The sequence below is a fragment of the Coturnix japonica genome, chromosome 22 (genome assembly GCF_054131305.1).
Source record: "Coturnix japonica strain WE chromosome 22, WE-NBRP24, whole genome shotgun sequence".
NCBI lineage: Eukaryota > Metazoa > Chordata > Aves > Galliformes > Phasianidae > Coturnix > Coturnix japonica.
The window spans coordinates 3,562,204-3,580,104 of NC_140684.1; the positions used below are offsets into that span (position 1 = coordinate 3,562,204).

A 17,901-nucleotide genomic window follows, 5' to 3' on the forward strand; every position below is an offset into this window, starting at 1 on the left:
ACGGCAGGGTTGGAAAGTTCATGGCGATGCACTCCTGTTTTACCTTCATTACGGAGCTCCTCCTTTCATCAAGGTGTGTGGAAACCTCACTTTGTTCAACTGAACACTAGCGCTGTCAACAAGTGCTGCAGTGCCCCCAAACCATAGGCAGCTCAATTAAAACCACCACTAAACCCTCAAATCAAAGCAGGGCAGGCTCAGTATCACACCGCTTCCACCAGCACCACTGAACGAGATGGACTTTACCCAAGGAAGCTTCTTCACCTCGAGAAGCTGCACTACCAAATGAAGAGCTTCCCATCCGATCCTCTGCCAAAGGCACTTGAAGCAGAAACGCGTCCAGCCGGTTGTACTATGCATATTAATAAATATTCTTTATTTAAATTTTTGCACATTGCGCTTTAACATATTACATCCAAAACATTTTGCAAATGGATGTCTACTTTGTAAAATCTTATATTCAGCTCATTGTCGTTCTGTACAGAATTATAGGTACAACATTACTTTGCCACTAGTTTTGCTTTCTTTGTAAGTCTCACAGTAAGAGAGAAACATTGAATGAAAAGAGATGGCTTAAATTATGAGAGGCTTGCACAGCTACTCAACTAAAGATACAAGCCTGAAGAAAGAACAGAAGTCATGAGATCACCTCCACCAGCCTCCCCACAAAGAAAAAAAAAACCAAGGAAAAAAAAAAAAAGAAAATCACATTAATTTAAGATAAAATTTTGCCATAATTCACTAAATTAAGTTTTGGAAAGAGAAGGCGCAGTAGTCATCTTGAGAATCTCAATGAAAGACAGAGCTATTTTATTGTATTTAGTTCGCTCCAGCCGTTGTCAACCAACCGTTACAAATGGGCCTCTTGTGATCGTTTAAGCGGCAGTATTTATTAAACTTCTCCTTCAGATGCTGCCGGTATTGTTCTCTATTGCTGTAAAAGGACTTGTTGTTTGCCATAAACGACTGTATTTCATCTTGCGAGATAAAGATTTCCTCGTCAGAAGTGCATTCGGATTCATCCTACAAACAAAAAGAGGTGTTTAAAGTCTCCAGCATTGCCCCCTCTATACAGTACACCTGTATGGCAACTGTTGTGTTGTTTACAGTTCCTCTGAAGAAAGATATTGGCTCCACATCACAATGCAGAAGCCTGAGCTGGTTAATCCCACCACCTGCTTTGTGATGCTCCACTCTTTGGGTAAGAAGCGGTCTGTGCAGTCACGAAACCCACTAAAGTAAGCTTCAGTGTTAGCACATGTACAGTGAATTGCTATTATTTGAGTTTGTGGGTGGGGTTTTTCTGCTGTTGTTAATTACAGCAACAGGAGCAGGGGAAGGAAGGGAGGCAGAAGGAAGCATGCCAAGGAGCCTGCAATGGGAAGCAATGTTTGAAGCACAAAGGCATCAGTGATGCACGCTTCATTTTATAGAAGGATCCAACCCTTAACAACAAACACTCATACTGTAAGTTCCTTCACTCACATTCCAGTGACAGGCAATTCCTCCTCCTCTGTAAAGCAGCTGAGTTACACACTTCACAGAGAAAATGCAAAAGAAACCAACTGAACACTGGCAGAGTAAGCAATGAGTTTTAGCTTCATTCACATTCTCTGCTGTAACAGCTCCTCACTGGGATGTGAAGTGCCAAAACCCAACCTCAATCACAACTGGAAGCAATACGCAACAGCCTATAATTGCAGTGTAAGCGGTTACTTACGAGGAGCTCCACTAAGCTCTTGGCACCTTTTCCAGTATCAGGAACAAGTGACATTTCTGGAGGTTCTGCAAACTGTGACGCGTTTTTCATATGCTCAAACCAAGGCAACTGCTGCCCGCTTTTTTCTGAGCTACAGCAGCTTTCAGCATGTGTGTCTTTGGTCTTGTCACGATGAAACTCTGTGTGCGTTGTGTTTCCTGAGGTCTCTCTGACGCCTGGATCTGCCATACAGCTTCCAAGTTTCTGAATCTAGAAATCAACAACAGCGGGGTTAAAACCGAACCACTGAGAGTTCAGAGGGAGGGAAAGAGGAAAGGAAAACGTTCAAGAAGAAGACAAGGATATGTACATATTTTAAGTGTCTGTGCTTGGAGGAAAATGGGGTGTTAATACACTGGGAGCATACAAAAGCACACGTGCTTAGGGACATGTGAGTTAAGAGATTCCTACCACTACAATCGATTCAAGGACCTCCATCCAAAAGCTGGATGGAGAAGTCCCAAAAGGCCCCCACTACTCACTGACCGCATGAGTCTCAATGGAAACTCCAGATACTTCAGGAACTACTTTAAAACATAAGCATTTAAATAGCTATTCGGGAATACTTGTGGATCCTTACGTGTTCATTCTCACACTTTAAAGTTTTACTTTTCTTTTTCTTCTTTTTGTTTTTGCCTTTTGTGTTACTCTCTTCTGAATTAGCCCAGCACTCCACGCAGCTATCTCCATCCTCCTCTTTGTCATCGCAGCGATGGACACAGGAATCATCTCCTGCAGAAGACAGGGTATATTCTTAGATTCAACAGTTTTGTGTGTGCTGAAACAATATTAAGTTCTTCCCGAACCTACCATTCTCATCATGGTTGCAAATCCCTTCAGTGCAGGCCACGTCCGACCCCTCTCGAGATCCCGTCTCGCTGCCCTCCATGCTAGATGAATAGCCGCAATCACTACCATTACAATGTGGAGAAAGGCCTGAGGTAAAGCAAAAAGTGACAATCATCTGTAGCTGTCCCATGTTCCTTAATCACACCTCTAATAGCAGAGATGTATTTAAAATAAGAGTTACTTTTAAGAGTCACCAAACACTGTGAGCTCCACACACAACAGATGCTTTTTACAATGGCAAATACCTGCAGCTGGACGTACCTTTCTTCATTTTAGGTGAACCTAACAGGGTACCGCTACTAGGACAGGTGCAAGAAGTGTTTTCATTGGTAACAATGACCTCTACACAATTGTTAGCTTCTTCAGGGCTACCACAGGCTTTGCAGCTATTTTCCGCGAAGTCCAAGTTTTCCTTCAAATACATAAAAAACAAAACTCACAAAACCAATATATGCAGTCACTGCAAGTAGCTCAGTTGGTGCTTTTAGAAAAGATGCTCTTTCCTTAAGAAGCAGCAGCTGATGCTGATAACAGCCACAGCACTGCTTATAACCCTTCAGGAACACAAGTCAGAAAACACAAACCCTCCACAAGAATATGATGACTTATTGGGGTCAAGAGATTCCCAGCAACAACTGCACCTCATCCTTCCTTCCCCAAAACTGAATGCTAATTGCCTGCAAGCAGCATTTAAAATCCCTTCTTTTAAGTGATAATTTTATGAAACGATGGTTGAGAAACACTCTGTCCTAAGTTCACCTCCCAGTTTTAAAGTTAAAATCCAAAGTAACCTCTTCACAAGACTGTGCTCATCTGAGAAGCAATAAATCCCAGCAGCCAACAACTTGCTCCCAAAAACAAAATGCCTAAAAACCTCTCCAGAACTGCAGAACAGAACGGTCAGTTGATGAATGAAGCACCAAGGCAGAAATCCAGTTACTTAACACCAGCAGAAAGCCACAGCTGTTGGTGTTTACCTTTGTTTGATTGATTTCCTTCTCTTCTGCTGCCTGCAGAGGGGTGGGGATCTCACACACACATTTATTTTTCCGTCTGTTCTTTCGTTTTTGGCGCTTCTTCTCCTGTTTAAGCTCCCGCACTCTTTCTTCTTCTGAGAACTCTTCACAGAGCTGTTCGAACCGACTGATCCCCTGCACTTTTTCCACAGTCATCTGCATGTGAGAGGTTAGATCTGTTTATAGAGGTTAACGCAACTCAAGCTCTTAAATTTACAAAGAAGGGGGAAAATAGCTGGCAAGCACCTTCAATGATAAAGTCAAAGCGGCAATATTGACTGTAGAAGTGCCAGATTTAGGCACTAGATTCCAGCCAACATAGAAGAAGTATGGAAGGGAGGTGGGAGAAGCACTGCATTTATTCTCATGGTCTCATTTTTTCAGCAAGAAGCCAGAGATTGATCCAAACACATTGTTTGGATCTGCGTTTACATGGTAGAAACTCTGATTACGTGACACAGCAGGACAGAAGGCCACATTACAACTAGTGCTCCAGCACTCCTGCAGCTTTCTGCCTAAAGGAATCAGTGAAAAATCCAACTGATTTTCCAGGCAGCCTCATTTTTGAAGTGCAGACACCTCTCAGAGCACAACACGTAACGGGGCATCAAACTCAGCACCCTGGAAGCTCCTCCCAGCCCATCCTCAGTACAAAGCACAAGGACACAGTCAGTGAAAACGAAGACTGTCACCATAGCAGTGAAATACAAGTTAAATAAAGAATGGAGTTTTACCTCAAAGCTTTTGCGTAAAGCATCGACCCCCAAGTAGAAAAGCATCTGCCACGTTTGTTCCTCAGCTCGCAACTTCTGCCAGATTCGGTGCAATCTTTCATAAAGGTGAATACCCAGGCAGGTCAAAACTTCTTCCTGGGCTATGTCTATTGTCTTAGCATGCCTTTCTCTTCGTCTAGAGGAGAGTTCAACCAAAGCAGAGTATTGTTAAAGTACCTGGAAGTCTACCAAGAGATCAAAGCAACTCAAGGAGGTATTTTCTGTACGTACAACCGAAGCTGTGTTTGCATGAACAGCTCTTTTAATTGAGATCTGCTGCGCTGCATGCAGATGCAAAATAGAAAGGACCAGCTCCAAACTACATTCCTGACATGCTAATTGGAGCACAATATGACTGAGCCGCGCTCTGCCTTTCACCCTGCAACATCCCTCAGTCTCTTTGCTCCTACTGGAAGGGATCAGTGGAGTTTTAATGCCAAAGAGATATGGCCATTCTTTCATTTCCTAAAGTTTTTACTTAATGTATAGCAAACAGCTTAAGCTCCTAGATTTGTATACCAGATAACCCAAGCGTGTACATTATCTGCCTTAAAAAATAACCCAAGCATGTACACTGTCTGCCTTACAAAATAAAGTGTACTTCAGAATAAAAGAGAAATTGTTACATTAGTAGTTACACTCCTAATCCAACAGCTATGGTCTAGTCTCAAAGACTCCTAAAGAGCTGAGAGTTGCATTTTTAATTCTGCATTTCATTTTAATGTGCCAGGTATCGGTTCAAATATTACCACAAAATACAAATGGCAACAAAATTAAATTCAACACGGAGCATTCAGTACAGCATTCAACCAAGGTTCTCTTTCTATTTTGCGTGTTCTGAGCACTTCAATGGAAAAGCAGGCAGCCCTAATGAGTGACCAAATGAAGTAGAAGACGTTCAGCAATTGCTTTCAGTCTTGCCTTCAGAGTTAAATGCACTTTAAAATCAAAAGCACATATCTTCGCTACTTTGAAGCGCCATCTTTAAAGCCTACTTCAATGTGAGGATCGACATTCGGGAGTTCGTTGTGCAGCAAGGAGCCAAAAAAATAAAATCACTTTTGCAAAATACATTCAATAATAAAATAAAGAAGCAAAGCGCTAGATAGCCCACTCTAGCAAATTACATACTCATACCCTCCTGCGAACTCTGGTTCAGCTCGACCCAAGAGGTGTGCGATGAAATCTGTTTCACAGCATACATGTATGTGACGTTCATGTGGGCAGCAACGCAAACCCTCATACAGTGCAGCACAGTAGCCCTTCTCTTTGCTGCAGTCTAGCTCACCAATAAGAATATTGTATGCCCGAAGTACTTTATTCTTGCAGTCAGTGCAAAACCTGCAGTGAAATACAAAATGTAACAGAATTGAATTGTTATTCGAGCAGAAACTTGGAGCAGCTTCATCTGAGTTAAAGCACATTGAGCTCTTTAATAGTACATGCTATATTTAAAATAGGTCATGCTGAGGTTTATCTTACTTGAAAACGTGAAACAGTCACAGACTTTGGGTGTAAGCTATGTGAGTTTACCATATACTTTATACTACCCATCATATGTTACAAGCTTGAGTATCAGCTTTCATGCTCCAAGACATAAATCAAGCCAACCGTTAATAGAAATTCCTACAGGAATATGCAGTTCCATACACAATTGAGGATCAGAAATCTGATAGCGAGCAAACCGAACTGTTAGTACAAGGTAGGAAGAGTAACAGACTCCAAGTTACTTTACAGCAGTTAGTTAGATTATATTTGAGTGAGAGGTAACAAGTAAGAAGGAAAGTCCTCTGCTGCCTGCTGTATAAGAGTAGCTTCCACTACAAGCACCTTTTGGTATATTTTGAACTACTGGATTACTGCACAGAGAGCAAAACAAGGTTTGTTTATAGTACAGTGTACTCAACGTAAACATGACAGCTCAGATAGCTGATATAAGAACAGTACAGTTATGAAGTCTGTTATAATTTAAACACAACAAAACTACTTTAAAAGTAATCTTCAAAAAGCCATGAAACGCCTGCTGTATTATTCTAAGAATGCAAGTCAGACAAGCTGCTCACATTTCAGCTTTCAGCTTGAAAAGTTTGCTCTTCATGCCATCTCTGGATGGTGTTTTTCCCTTCCCTAGTTTGTCCAGTCACTTGACAACACTAAGTCAAACATATTTTGGTGTTTGATAGAACTATGATAACTGGCTAGTTTCTGCGGCGAAAGGAAAGAAAACAGTCACATTATTATAGGTTAGCATCAGGAACGCGGCCAACACCATGTTTAATGTCACAGGAGATTAAAGTTATTTTGTTTCCAAAGTGTTATTTCCACACCACCACCCCCACACCCATCTGTGCCCCCATAGCTTTTATTTGAACCTTGAAACAGCTGGAAATTAAGGCTTTAACCAGCACTAGAGCTACCATCCAACACATACATGCAACAGTCAGTTTGAGCCCCACTGTTTTCTGCAAGAAAGGTGAACAGCACTGGCACTACTCTGCTACAGACACCTGTTTTAGGAACAGGATTTATAGGCAATACCAGCCTGAAATCTGCACCTATTAGCATCATTCCCATTACTTTGAAACTGCATATACCCCCCCAGGGGTAGTGTAACCCCAAAGGGAACAGGCTGCTTCCAAGGGGCAGCTCCAAAGTCACAGCCTGACACCTCTACAAGTGCTGGCAGAAAGGAAAATTTCTGGGATAGAAGCCATCAGTTTCAACTTTCTGTATTAATAAAAATGCATTGCTATGACACTACCATTATTTCCAGTTATTACATAGAATTACTGTTATATTGCATTAGTTTAGAATGAAAGTAATCGAAGATTCCTTCAAAAACAGAGTTCTACAGACATCCATTAAAATCCTTGAAGTACCACAAGAAAGGGGCTGGAATTACCTGAAATTGGAATTCTTACCATTATTCAACAGTTTACATCCACTCTCAAAGAAAAAAAAACAACCACCCAAAATCCTGCTGTTGGTGTATCAGTGCATGCTGAAGCTGCTGCTAGAAGACTCATCGTTGCCACAAGATTTAAACTCACATATAATTCACATAACATGTATTTAAATTCACAGAACACATATTTAAATGTGAACAGATACAAGAATGTGCAATTTCAAAGCAAGGTGTTGTAAACCGTAACTTAAAATGCTACCTGACAAAGTTCTCCACCACCACGAAGTGGAGATCTTAGTTTCAGAATGGCATCAGGATGTTATCAGAAGAATTCTAAGCTTTCAGACATCGTGTAGACTAGACATCTATTTTGATTAACAAGAAAATGCAGCACGTGTGTCTCAAGGTACCTTTACTCTTGTAACATACCTGTGTTTTCGTAGATATGTTTCTAATGTTTCTAAGAGGCAGCTAGAATCAATTAAAACTACTTCATCCCTGCACTCCTGGGACATGAGCTCCCATACATCCATCCAACATCCCCTGCAAACAAACAACAAACAGAGCTGTAAGAAAGTGTGTTATCCTGCTGGCAGGTTGGTAAAGAAGCAAATGAAAGCACAGGTAGTTTACCTGACCGCTCCCTGGAAAGGTCCATAGTGGAAAGTGATCCTACACTTGCTCTCCTCCTTCTTGCTGTCTTCACTACTTTTCTTATCTGCACTTAATTTCTCTGCACTGAGTGAACTACTGCTCCCTTCACTGTCATACAGTAAAAGAAATTGTAAGCCTGTACCACATCTATTACAAACTGGTTGTTTTTCCCAAGTAAATGCTATGAAAATGGTATCGAGTTCCTTCACTTGCTTTGACACCTTCACAGGCTAAGCCTTAAATTACAGAGAAGAGTCAGAAAAGAGAGACAGAGTTTGCTACCCATGTTCATAAACCCAGATCCACGATGATTTTTTATAGCTGAAAGCCAGCAGCCATTTTTCAGCACATCACCTTCAATGTAATCATCCCCAGGTTGTAACGTTTCTGGTAGTTTACATTTCACGTGTCAACTTACTTCGTTAAACTTCCAAAATGTGTTGAAACGCTTCCCTGACCACCACTGGATGTGCCTGAAGTTCACACACAGAGCAAAGAACAAACTGGAAGGAACAAGTCACCTCTACTCACAGCTTTGGGTTCACCTGCAGTTCTACCACAATGGTCATTTCTGTTTAAACTCATGCACGGATACAACAGAGCAGTAAAACAGAGGAAGAAGTGCTCCCATGAAATAATTAGTTTTTCCTGAGTATTTATTAATGTTGTCATCTCTGCACCTTTCCTTGGAACAGTAAAAACACTTGGGATTTCTGCATTTTGTTTTTAAATGCACCTCCATGATCTTTTCCTTATGTAGCTTAAGCTTTAAAACAATTATATGCAAAGTCTGCAACCAAACTAGAACAGGGGACAGCGATCAGCCAGCAGCACAAATAGCAGCAGCAGCGGCCAGACTGCAGGTACCCACAGCCCAGAGACTGAACCTGCACCGAATATGTGCCCTGCCATGGAAACCTGAGGGGCAAACTTCCACAGGTTGGGTGCTTCAACACAACTGAAGTCCTCCAGCACTCCAGCTACGCACAGTACTCACATTTATTGGTTATCATATCAGCATCAGCACAAACACCAACAACCAAACAGATACCCCACACCACAGCTCTGTGTGCTGTATCCTTCTGATCATTTCACCTTCTACTACAGAGAAGCACCTTTTCATGCATCTTTTGCACTGACAGATTCAAAACATGCTGTCACATTTAGAGGAAACGCCTTACAGATTTTTAGCTTTCATTTTGCCACCCCACCACAACAAAGTCTTTAATTAATGACCAAACAAGGCTTTTTCCCCCAACCCCCAGTCTGAGAAAACTGCTGATCAATTGCTTTGGTGTAGAGAACAAAAAGCAGTTTCTCTTTCTACAGCACTGTTTCTATCACAATACAGGAGCCATCCAGGCCCTGGGTAGACCATATTCCATGTTATGATCCAAATGAGATACAAAAAGCACAGAGAAGCACTGGTTTGTTACGGTCAAGTTAGCTTTCAGCAGCTAGCTTTCAAATTAAACATGAATGTTTTCTTCCTGCCACCACACAAACAAAACCCAAAATGTGAAGCACTTTCCTATGAAAACCAACTCTAACACACACTACCCCACATTCCTGAGTGCCTCTGATCCTCTTCCATGCAGTTTTCTGGGACTACTATAGTCCAAATAGCTTGGAATTACTACTCTGGCATATAGAGAAGAGCATAAGAAGTGACCTAAATGTACCTACAGTTTTGTTCCTCAAATACTTTAGGATTAATTGTGTATCTTAAACTCCAACTCACCCCAATGGTTTTGGTTTGTGTGTGTCCAGAGAGTGGAGCTGACATCTCTTGTTCTTCTTACTTTTGGGAATTGCATCAATCATGTCATTCAGTTTGGACCTACAGAAAAAGGGCAACTTAGTGGACTGAAAACATGATTATCCAGAGAAACTTTAAAGGCATCGATCCAGCTCACGCGTAAGTATGCTAATGAATATTAAATCTAAAGCTTTCCTCCTAGCTCCTCCTTTTTCTTACAACAAACACTTCTGCAGTACACAAGGAAAATACAGTGTGGATTTTCCAGGCACATTCCAGCAGTTCTAATATAGCTACGGGACCAACTCACCCATGCACATAAAACAGTGTATAAAGCTTCTTTGCATCAGTCATACAGCTTCGAGTTACAGAAAGAACCCCCTTCGGCCCAACTGCGAGAGGCTCCAGGGCTGGATTTCCAGATTCAACCAGCTGAGAAAACAGGCGCTCCACGCTGCGACGACACCCCACACATGGGACCAGCTGAGAAAGAGCGCTCAGAACTTCACGTGATGTCACCATCATGGCAATATTGAGATCCGGCTGTTTAAGCATGCTATGTCTCTAAAGGAGAATCAGAAATGAAAGAATTAGAAACAAAGAAATGAACACAAACCTTAAACTGTTCCAGTTTCTTTTCTTTTGACAATATTTCCTTATCAAAATACAAGTGAGTTGGAAACCATATGCAGTGCCTAACAGTTTCAGGTCACCATCTTCCTACTCATCACCTACAGTGAACCTCAGAACACTAATATCAGAGGAGCAATCTCTTACATTACAGTCTACCCTCAGAAAGGAAACAACTTTTTCTCCTCTTGCTCTCTCTCCTGCTGCTCATATCAGTGAACAACGCAGCCATGCAGACAGCACAGCTCCCTGTGTCCATCATTCAGAAGCCTTTCTGTCTGCAACTCAGCTCACATGTTTTACTACCAGGCCTCAGATACAAGCTCCACACCTTTTCATCTTCTACTCACACTCAGTGGTGCACAGAAAGGAAACTCCTGGATGCTCACTGCTATGTATGGAAATCTCATTAACAACTATCTTCATTTCTTCACACCAAAACAATTCTGCAGCACTGCTCCTGACAGGCTAAATGTCGTTTCCCATTACAAATCTAACACCCATAATTCAAGAAAGCATGTATTACCATTCAGGGTGAAACATTTCACTTCAGTAGTGAACATTCAACATATGCCAATAAAAGAACTTCACATAGAACAACTCCTAATATTTCTTGTGTCCGTAAACGGCTCAAGGTGCTTCTCCTCATTCCCCTGTCAAGTATACCCACACACAGACCCATAAGGAGCACATACCCTCCTGTTTCTCCTAACTGCCACATTACTGGCTCAGGCTCCAACTCTGAACTTCCACTAGCACAGCTAAACACAACAGATGGTCCCTTCCTCACACAGCAGCCAACAAATCCGCACTTCGAGTATCAGTGCTACAGGCACTTCCCAACATTACCTAGAGGAGCAGAGTGCTGTCACTCTATTAATTGTGTCATCTTCCCTGCTTATACAGATAGGCTTACAAAGCTGTACTTTGTATCTATGCAGCAAATGCTTTGCCATACTGCTGTCACATCACACCCAGTTACACGCTGCTAACACAGAACTCAGTTGTCACAACTGCTGGGAAGGAAAGAAGACCACAAAATATAGCAAAATAATCAGTCACATGGAATGTATAAACACACCAACTCAAGTGCAGAACTATTTTTGGTTCACTTCAAGTAATTTATTATAAAAAGTAAAGCTATTATCAGAAAACACTGCGTGTTTGTGCTCTGAGAGGAAGGCACATTAAACAATCTGACAAGCGATAGCACTCTGCAATAATCCTCTTTTCTGTAATTAATAGCACTAATCACAGCAACGACAGAAATGAGCTATTTTCACAGCACAGCTATGCTGCATATGAAGCATGTGTCCCAGCTGCTACCAAACCCCAGTGCAGGAGCACAATCTGCCCACGACCAAACAGCCCTGATCCTTCTGATGTCAGGCTCTGGCTGCTTGTGGTCTCTTGTTTTGGCTACAGGTGTCACAGGGCTACTTGCACTGTTAGTGTGTAACCATCTGGGGCACCACAAAAGCATCCATCTCTATTCAGCTACATCTCATCTACAGAACACCACACTCTGCTGTCTTGATACAGTACTAACTGTAAGATCTTAAGCAGTAAATACCCCTACTTGTCTAAGCAGTTCAGGAATACATGGAAAGAATTCTGAACGTATCAAAGAAGAATAGTTTCTGTTAGAAATAAACCAGCAGTGACCAGTTTTTCATTTCAGTTGGATATGTGGCAACGTCTCCTGGGAAGACAACAGTGTAAGGGCTGTGAAGTATCAAAAGTACATGCACCCAGTGCACTTTGGTTCCAACACATAATTGCTTACATGTACTGATGTGTCATTCATGAAGCCATTCCAGGAACGACAGCCTCCCAGAGACATAAGGGCAGGAACCTACCTACAGAAACCAGAGTCTAATAACATGGCTTCCTTTAAAAAACAGTGAGAGATTCACCTGAATGAACTGCTTTAGTTGTGCACCGTTATTCTGATGTCCATCCAGGTTGAGCACGTTATCGGGAAATTCCATCACCATCTGAGTGAAAGAGGAGAAAAAAGGTGTTCAGAAGTTGAATGCACAGCATTTGTTTGTTTTACTTCCTGAGGAACAACAGGATATTAAAGACAGACAATGTTAAATCCTCACTCTTTTAACATAACTGCATTGCAAGCTTGTAAAAGCATTAGAACAGTTCAAGATAATAAATTTTTCAGCAAATTAACAACTGTGACTAATAATGATGTTCTAAAGGAGGGTTACAAACAGCAAATACTCCAACAGCTGGTGTAGCAGAGAAGTTGCTTGATGGAAACCACCATTTATGCTACGTTATCTACAGGGAAAAAACAACTGCACTTCAATACAAACTAATCCAACAGCAAAACAACTTATAAAGGTATGAACAGAACAGCCACAACAGTTTAATGACTTTGAGTCGTCTCCTTCAGAGGTGGATTTAAAACAGCGTTAATTCAACAAGGCACTCCAAGGTTTCCTTTGTTTCGTGTCTGCAGCTGCAGCTCTCAAGGGGCTCCAAGAAAAACATCAAGCTTACAGAACACTGGGGTTACCAGCAAGTAATTAATAACCCTTTCCCAATTACTAAGCAAAGAGGGCAATGCCTTGAGAATTAAATAAAAACAAACAAGTGAAACATTAGTCAAAACTCCACCATAACCATGGGGAAAAACGAAGCCAATTAGAAGCAAAAGCGAAGACCAGCTTCGTTCATCTTCTCTGTCCAAACTGAGAAATACAGTTCTATCAACAAGAACACTGAAAGTCCACTTTATAATCTGAAAGACAAAACAAGAGCTTGATTAACAACTCTAACAGCACCCAGCAGTGGGACAAAACAGCCCAGTTTGTTCTCTTTCCACAGGCCAGCACTGGCTTCCTTCAGGCAGCTACTAAGGCTCCCTGCTGGTGTCACTACTGCTGCCACCACCCCCAGAGAACTGCACGCTTACTTCTAATCCAAAATAAACATCTATTCTCTAAGGCCAGAGAGCATGGCACTCCTCTGCCCTGCCGTGTGCTGGAGGAGGACAGCATTGGTGCAAACTGTGCCACACTCACTGTGAATTCTGACCCCTGGGGCATTTCTCTCCCCTCCACCTGGTCCCTGCCCCACACACTGTGCAGCAGCACAACACTATGGTGCTTGTGATGGGTTTCCTGGATGGTTCATTTCATGTCCTCATCAAAAATGAGCTCAATGCAGAAGTAACAGCACTACCTGCTAGCAAAGACAGGAGACACATCTGCACATTTCTCTCCCCTTTCATTTATCGTCTGCTATCAGACAACACCCATGGGTGTTTGGCACAACACAGTTACATTATCAAAGACTGAATTAATTCATGCATCTGTTAGATGAGATTTTATTAACTGGTTAAACACAAACCACAACAAGCAGCACGCCTTCTAGAGACCCTAAAAGCTGCTTAAAAAATGAAAAGAGCTACGTATCTAAAGCTCTTTTGAGTTGAGGAGTAAGAGACAGACAGGTGAGTGAGCAGTGAGCGCAGAGGAGCAGTGTTGTACTGCACCCAGAGGGGTGTCTGCACTGCCTGGGAGCAGCACTACAAGCTGAAGAGAATTCTAAGCCATTCATTCAGTATTTCACAATTACTGCCCCACTGTTTTCAGGCTTAAGGCACAGACTCCATTGGTCCCATTGCTTTCCATTTTTTGAGTTTCAAATGGGCCAACACAAGCCAGTTAATTCTGATAAACATTTATTGTTAAAGATAATGTTAAAGATAAAATTAGCTTTCAAAGACAACAGCACCCACTTCAAGCACAACTGCCTCGCTACCTTCCTGCTGCAATAGCTCTCCTTAAGAATTAAAAGTCACAGGAGGCTCCAAGACAAGGAAGCAAAGGCTTCACTCCTCTGTTTCTGCAGATTTATTCACCCAGACCCTCCAGAAATCTGAATCCTTTTTATCAACAGCAACAGAACAGGGAAAAACAAAACAAAGCAGACAAGGTAGTATTGCTTTGTGGTAAGGGTGACTCGCGCTTACATAAATGCCCCTCATCCAGATGGACACAAAACTGATTTACAGCTATAGGGATCTTCTCAATCATATCACAGCATTGCTCTGCTGTAGGAAAGAGTCATAGTGACAACACAGAGCAATCGTGCAAAATTTGTGGCAGGGAAATAAATTCTGGAACTAAATCAGAAACGCAATTTCAGGTCAGTATAAGTCAATTCATCCACCTCACGCTTGGTTTGGCCGAGTTTTCACGTTCTCTCTCTCAGCCTATTAAGTGCAGCAAATGGTAACAACAGCACGATGAGTCTGAGCACAACCTCACAAGTCATTGGTACACAGGAAAAAATATACCTAAGATTTTCAAATGATGGGGAGAAAAGGATCAAAAATGGTCTCAACAGACAAGGTACAGCAAACTCAAAGCTCAGGGTATTCCTACATGGTGCTGTCAATGAATCCTTGCAAGGGAGCTGGATATTGCTTTGAAAAACTGGAAAACTGCAGTGTACAGCACAGTTAAACAGCCCCAGCAGACTCCATGGGGCCAAAAAGCAGTGACAATTAATAACATGCACCATTTACAGTGATCAAAACTGAAAAACAGCAAAGAGCCCCCCTTCATATAACACAAAACCAGATGGGATTGAGACAGAGTCTTCACTGAGGGCTCAGATAGTGAAGGTGCCCAATTGTTTTGTGCTGGAAGATGGAAGAACTTAAATTATGAAGTTGGAAATGTTTAAGAGGGAATTAAAAAAAAAGGTAAATCAGGTGTTCTGCCATATTGAAACTTGAGGTTGGGCTTTGAAAGCACATACACTATACATCATGTAAGTAACATCAGTGACTGCCACATGACACAAGACTGACACCAGAGCTCACACACACGTGGGATACCTGGTTACACCGAGTTCTGTTCTCAACCAGACCCTCCCCCGCTGTAAGATCTGAGCAATGGCAGACGAGCAGCACTCAGAGCTGCTCACACTCCAGCCATGTGGTGCTTCTCCTGAGCCGGGAGGCAGAGCAGCCTCTGGGCCACACCTTCCAGCAGCAGCAAAGACCACGTTTCACAGACCCACACAACGCACTGAGTGGAAGCTCACAGCTCTGCTGCCGCTCATGTGGCAGTACTGCTACATGCTCGATAACCCTTACCTTAAGGTGAAGCTGCAGCAAACACCTTCAGCCCTTCCTTACCTATTTTAAAGCACGGCAATCACTCCAACAGGGACACGGGTTTAAGGGTAACACGAGTGAGCCATTCTACGAGTCCTTCCCTTATGAACCGAGTACCGGCCGTGCCCCGTGTTCCGGCCTGTGTTCAGCCACTCGTGTCCCCATGCAGCAGCTCACACGGAGCGGAGCAGCGCTCGGTAACCCCGGGCTCAGCGGGAGGAGCCTGGGAAAGGCCTCGCAACACGACGCGGCCGCGGGGCCGGGACTCACCGTGAGGGTGTCATCGATGTAGAGCGGGATCTGCCTCTTCTCGAAGGGGAACTCCTCCTCCCCGTCCCTGCACACCGCCACCAGCCGCGCCATCTCCGCCGCGTCCCCGCGCTGCAGCCTGCGAGCAGGGAGCGCCCAGAGGTAGGAAACGCCCGCCGAGCTCCCCCGGCACTTTCACCGCCAGCAGGGAGCGAGTCTGCGCTCCACATCGCCTGATTCAACGCGCGCCGCGCCGGGCCCGCCGCTCCCGAACGGCCACCGAGGGGCCGGGAAAGGCCGCGGGCCGAGCTCGGGGAGCGACAGGCGGCGACAGGGCAGGGCGGGAGCGGCACCGAGCGGAGGAAGCGCCGGGCAAACCCCCACCCGGCCCCGGCCCGGCGGCACCGCCCCGACCCTCGGCTGCTCCGTCCGCCCCCGTTGCCGCCCGCGGGCCGGGCCGAGCGGGAGAGCCCCGGGGGCCGCAGCCGGTAGGGCCCAACCACGGCCCAGCTCCTCCCGGCCCCGCCCGGCCCGCAGCCCGCGGGCGACGGCGCGGAGGAAGCTCGGAGCCGCCCGTCCCCCGTCCGTCCCGCTCCCTTCGGCCCCGCACCGCCCCGCTCCCCTCAGCCCCGGCCTTTACCGGCGCTCTGCGAGTCCGCGGCCCGTGCGCTGTGACAGGCGGGCGGACACCTCGGGCTCCGCCACTGAGCCGCCTCCTTCCTCTCTCCCTCCCCGGACCCTCCCCGCTACCGCCGGCCCCGCCCCGCCGTCCTCTCGCGAGAGCTCGCCCTTCTCCTCCCCGTCTCACCCGGGGGCAGCGCCCGGTCCGGCCGAGGCCGCGGCAGCCGCCGCTCCGTCAGTTACCGCGGGGAGATCCGCGGGGACAACGCGTTACTAACGGCCCCGAACGGCCGCGAGCCGGAACCACGGCGATGGGAACGGGCGGCGTGTATGGCAGTGTGACAGCGGTGTGTATGGCAGTGTGTATGGCAATGTCATAGCGGTGTGTATGGCAGTGTGTATGGCAATGTCATAGCGGTGTGTATGGCAATGTGTATGGCAATGTGTATGGCAATGTGTATGGCAGTGTGCATGGCAATGTGACAGCGGTGTGTATGGCAATGTGACAGCGGTGTGTGTAGTGCTGTTTCTAAGGCCGCTGCAATGGAAGGCACGCTGCGGTCTGCATTGAAAAGTAACGACATCTGGGAAGATTCAGGAGGAACAGCCCGAAGATGAACGCGGCCATCTCCGCTCACCTGCCTTTTTTTTTATCCTCAGCCCCACCAACAGCTCGTTGTGTGCTGTGACATTGAAGGTGATGCCGTTTCTCTTCTGCTCCTGTGCTTTAGGATTATTGCTGAAGTCAGTGCTGTGCTACAGCCCATAATGGAACTGTAACTAATTCCCTAACAGATGGAGGTTCGTTTTTTTCCTATATACCTGTAGGTCTACATAACCCTGCACATCTTAACCCAGCTGTGGGATGGATGGTGGTGCTGTCCATGGGCACACAGCTGTAGGGATGGAGCAGGACGAGGTGCCTGCAGTGCTGCTCACTCTTCCTGCATCTCCTCAATCCCATTGCAGCGCCATTTCCTTGCATGGATTCTGCCATCTGAGCACTTGTATCTTGGTTCCTGCAGGAGCACGGTTAATTATCTGTATCCATTCACAGCCAAAACATTCAGTATTAAGAACCGCCGGTTGCTTCAGGGCAGAACTTGCCACGGTTGTTACTGACAATAAGTAATGAGAATTAATTGTCGCTCATTAATTCAGCTTCGTTCACACGGCTTCAGAAGAGCAGAGCTGTGCCGTGCTCTCCCTCACGTGGTGCCAGCTCTGTCCTTCCAGCCGCAGCTCTGCATCCCTCCCACTGAATTCCTGCTTATGAACTGCAGTTCCCATCCAGGCAGCGCTGCTTGTCCAGACAGAACTCATCTGTGTCACACCCATTTAACGCCTTCGTGCCAACCACCGTATAGAGCTGCGCTCTCGGGCAGAGCTCGTTGTGCTTCAAACATCTCAGAAATGAATATCCGTGAGTTATTGCCACAAATGAGTCAGGCCAGCTGCCGATGGAGGCCTTTCTTCCGAAGGCAACGCTTGCAATTGTTTTACAATAAATATATGCAGCAGCTACCAGGAAGCACTG

At 44.8% G+C, this 17,901-nt stretch overlaps 1 protein-coding gene across 4 annotated transcripts; it reads right to left on the reverse strand.

Annotated features, from left to right (window-relative positions):
• Nucleotides 1-350: 350 nt before the first annotated feature.
• On the reverse strand, nt 351-16,466 carry GGNBP2 (gametogenetin binding protein 2). 4 transcript variants are annotated; one of them, XM_015880666.3, is made up of 15 exons: nt 16,384-16,466; nt 15,765-15,882; nt 12,262-12,342; nt 10,026-10,279; nt 9,698-9,796; nt 7,936-8,064; nt 7,732-7,845; nt 5,535-5,738; nt 4,359-4,533; nt 3,586-3,780; nt 2,870-3,020; nt 2,570-2,695; nt 2,340-2,491; nt 1,721-1,969; nt 351-1,023 (listed from the first exon to the last, which is right to left on the reverse strand). In XM_015880666.3, exons 2-15 carry the CDS (start codon nt 15,855-15,857, stop codon nt 820-822), a joined length of 2,226 nt encoding a protein of 741 aa, XP_015736152.1. In that variant the 5' UTR covers nt 15,858-15,882; nt 16,384-16,466; the 3' UTR covers nt 351-819. The 4 variants fall into 4 exon arrangements, with proteins under 4 accessions (XP_015736152.1, XP_015736150.1, XP_015736154.1 ...); XM_015880664.3 differs by having other exon boundaries at nt 5,529-5,738; XM_015880668.3 differs by lacking the exon at nt 7,936-8,064.
• Nucleotides 16,467-17,901: the final 1,435 nt, after the last annotated feature.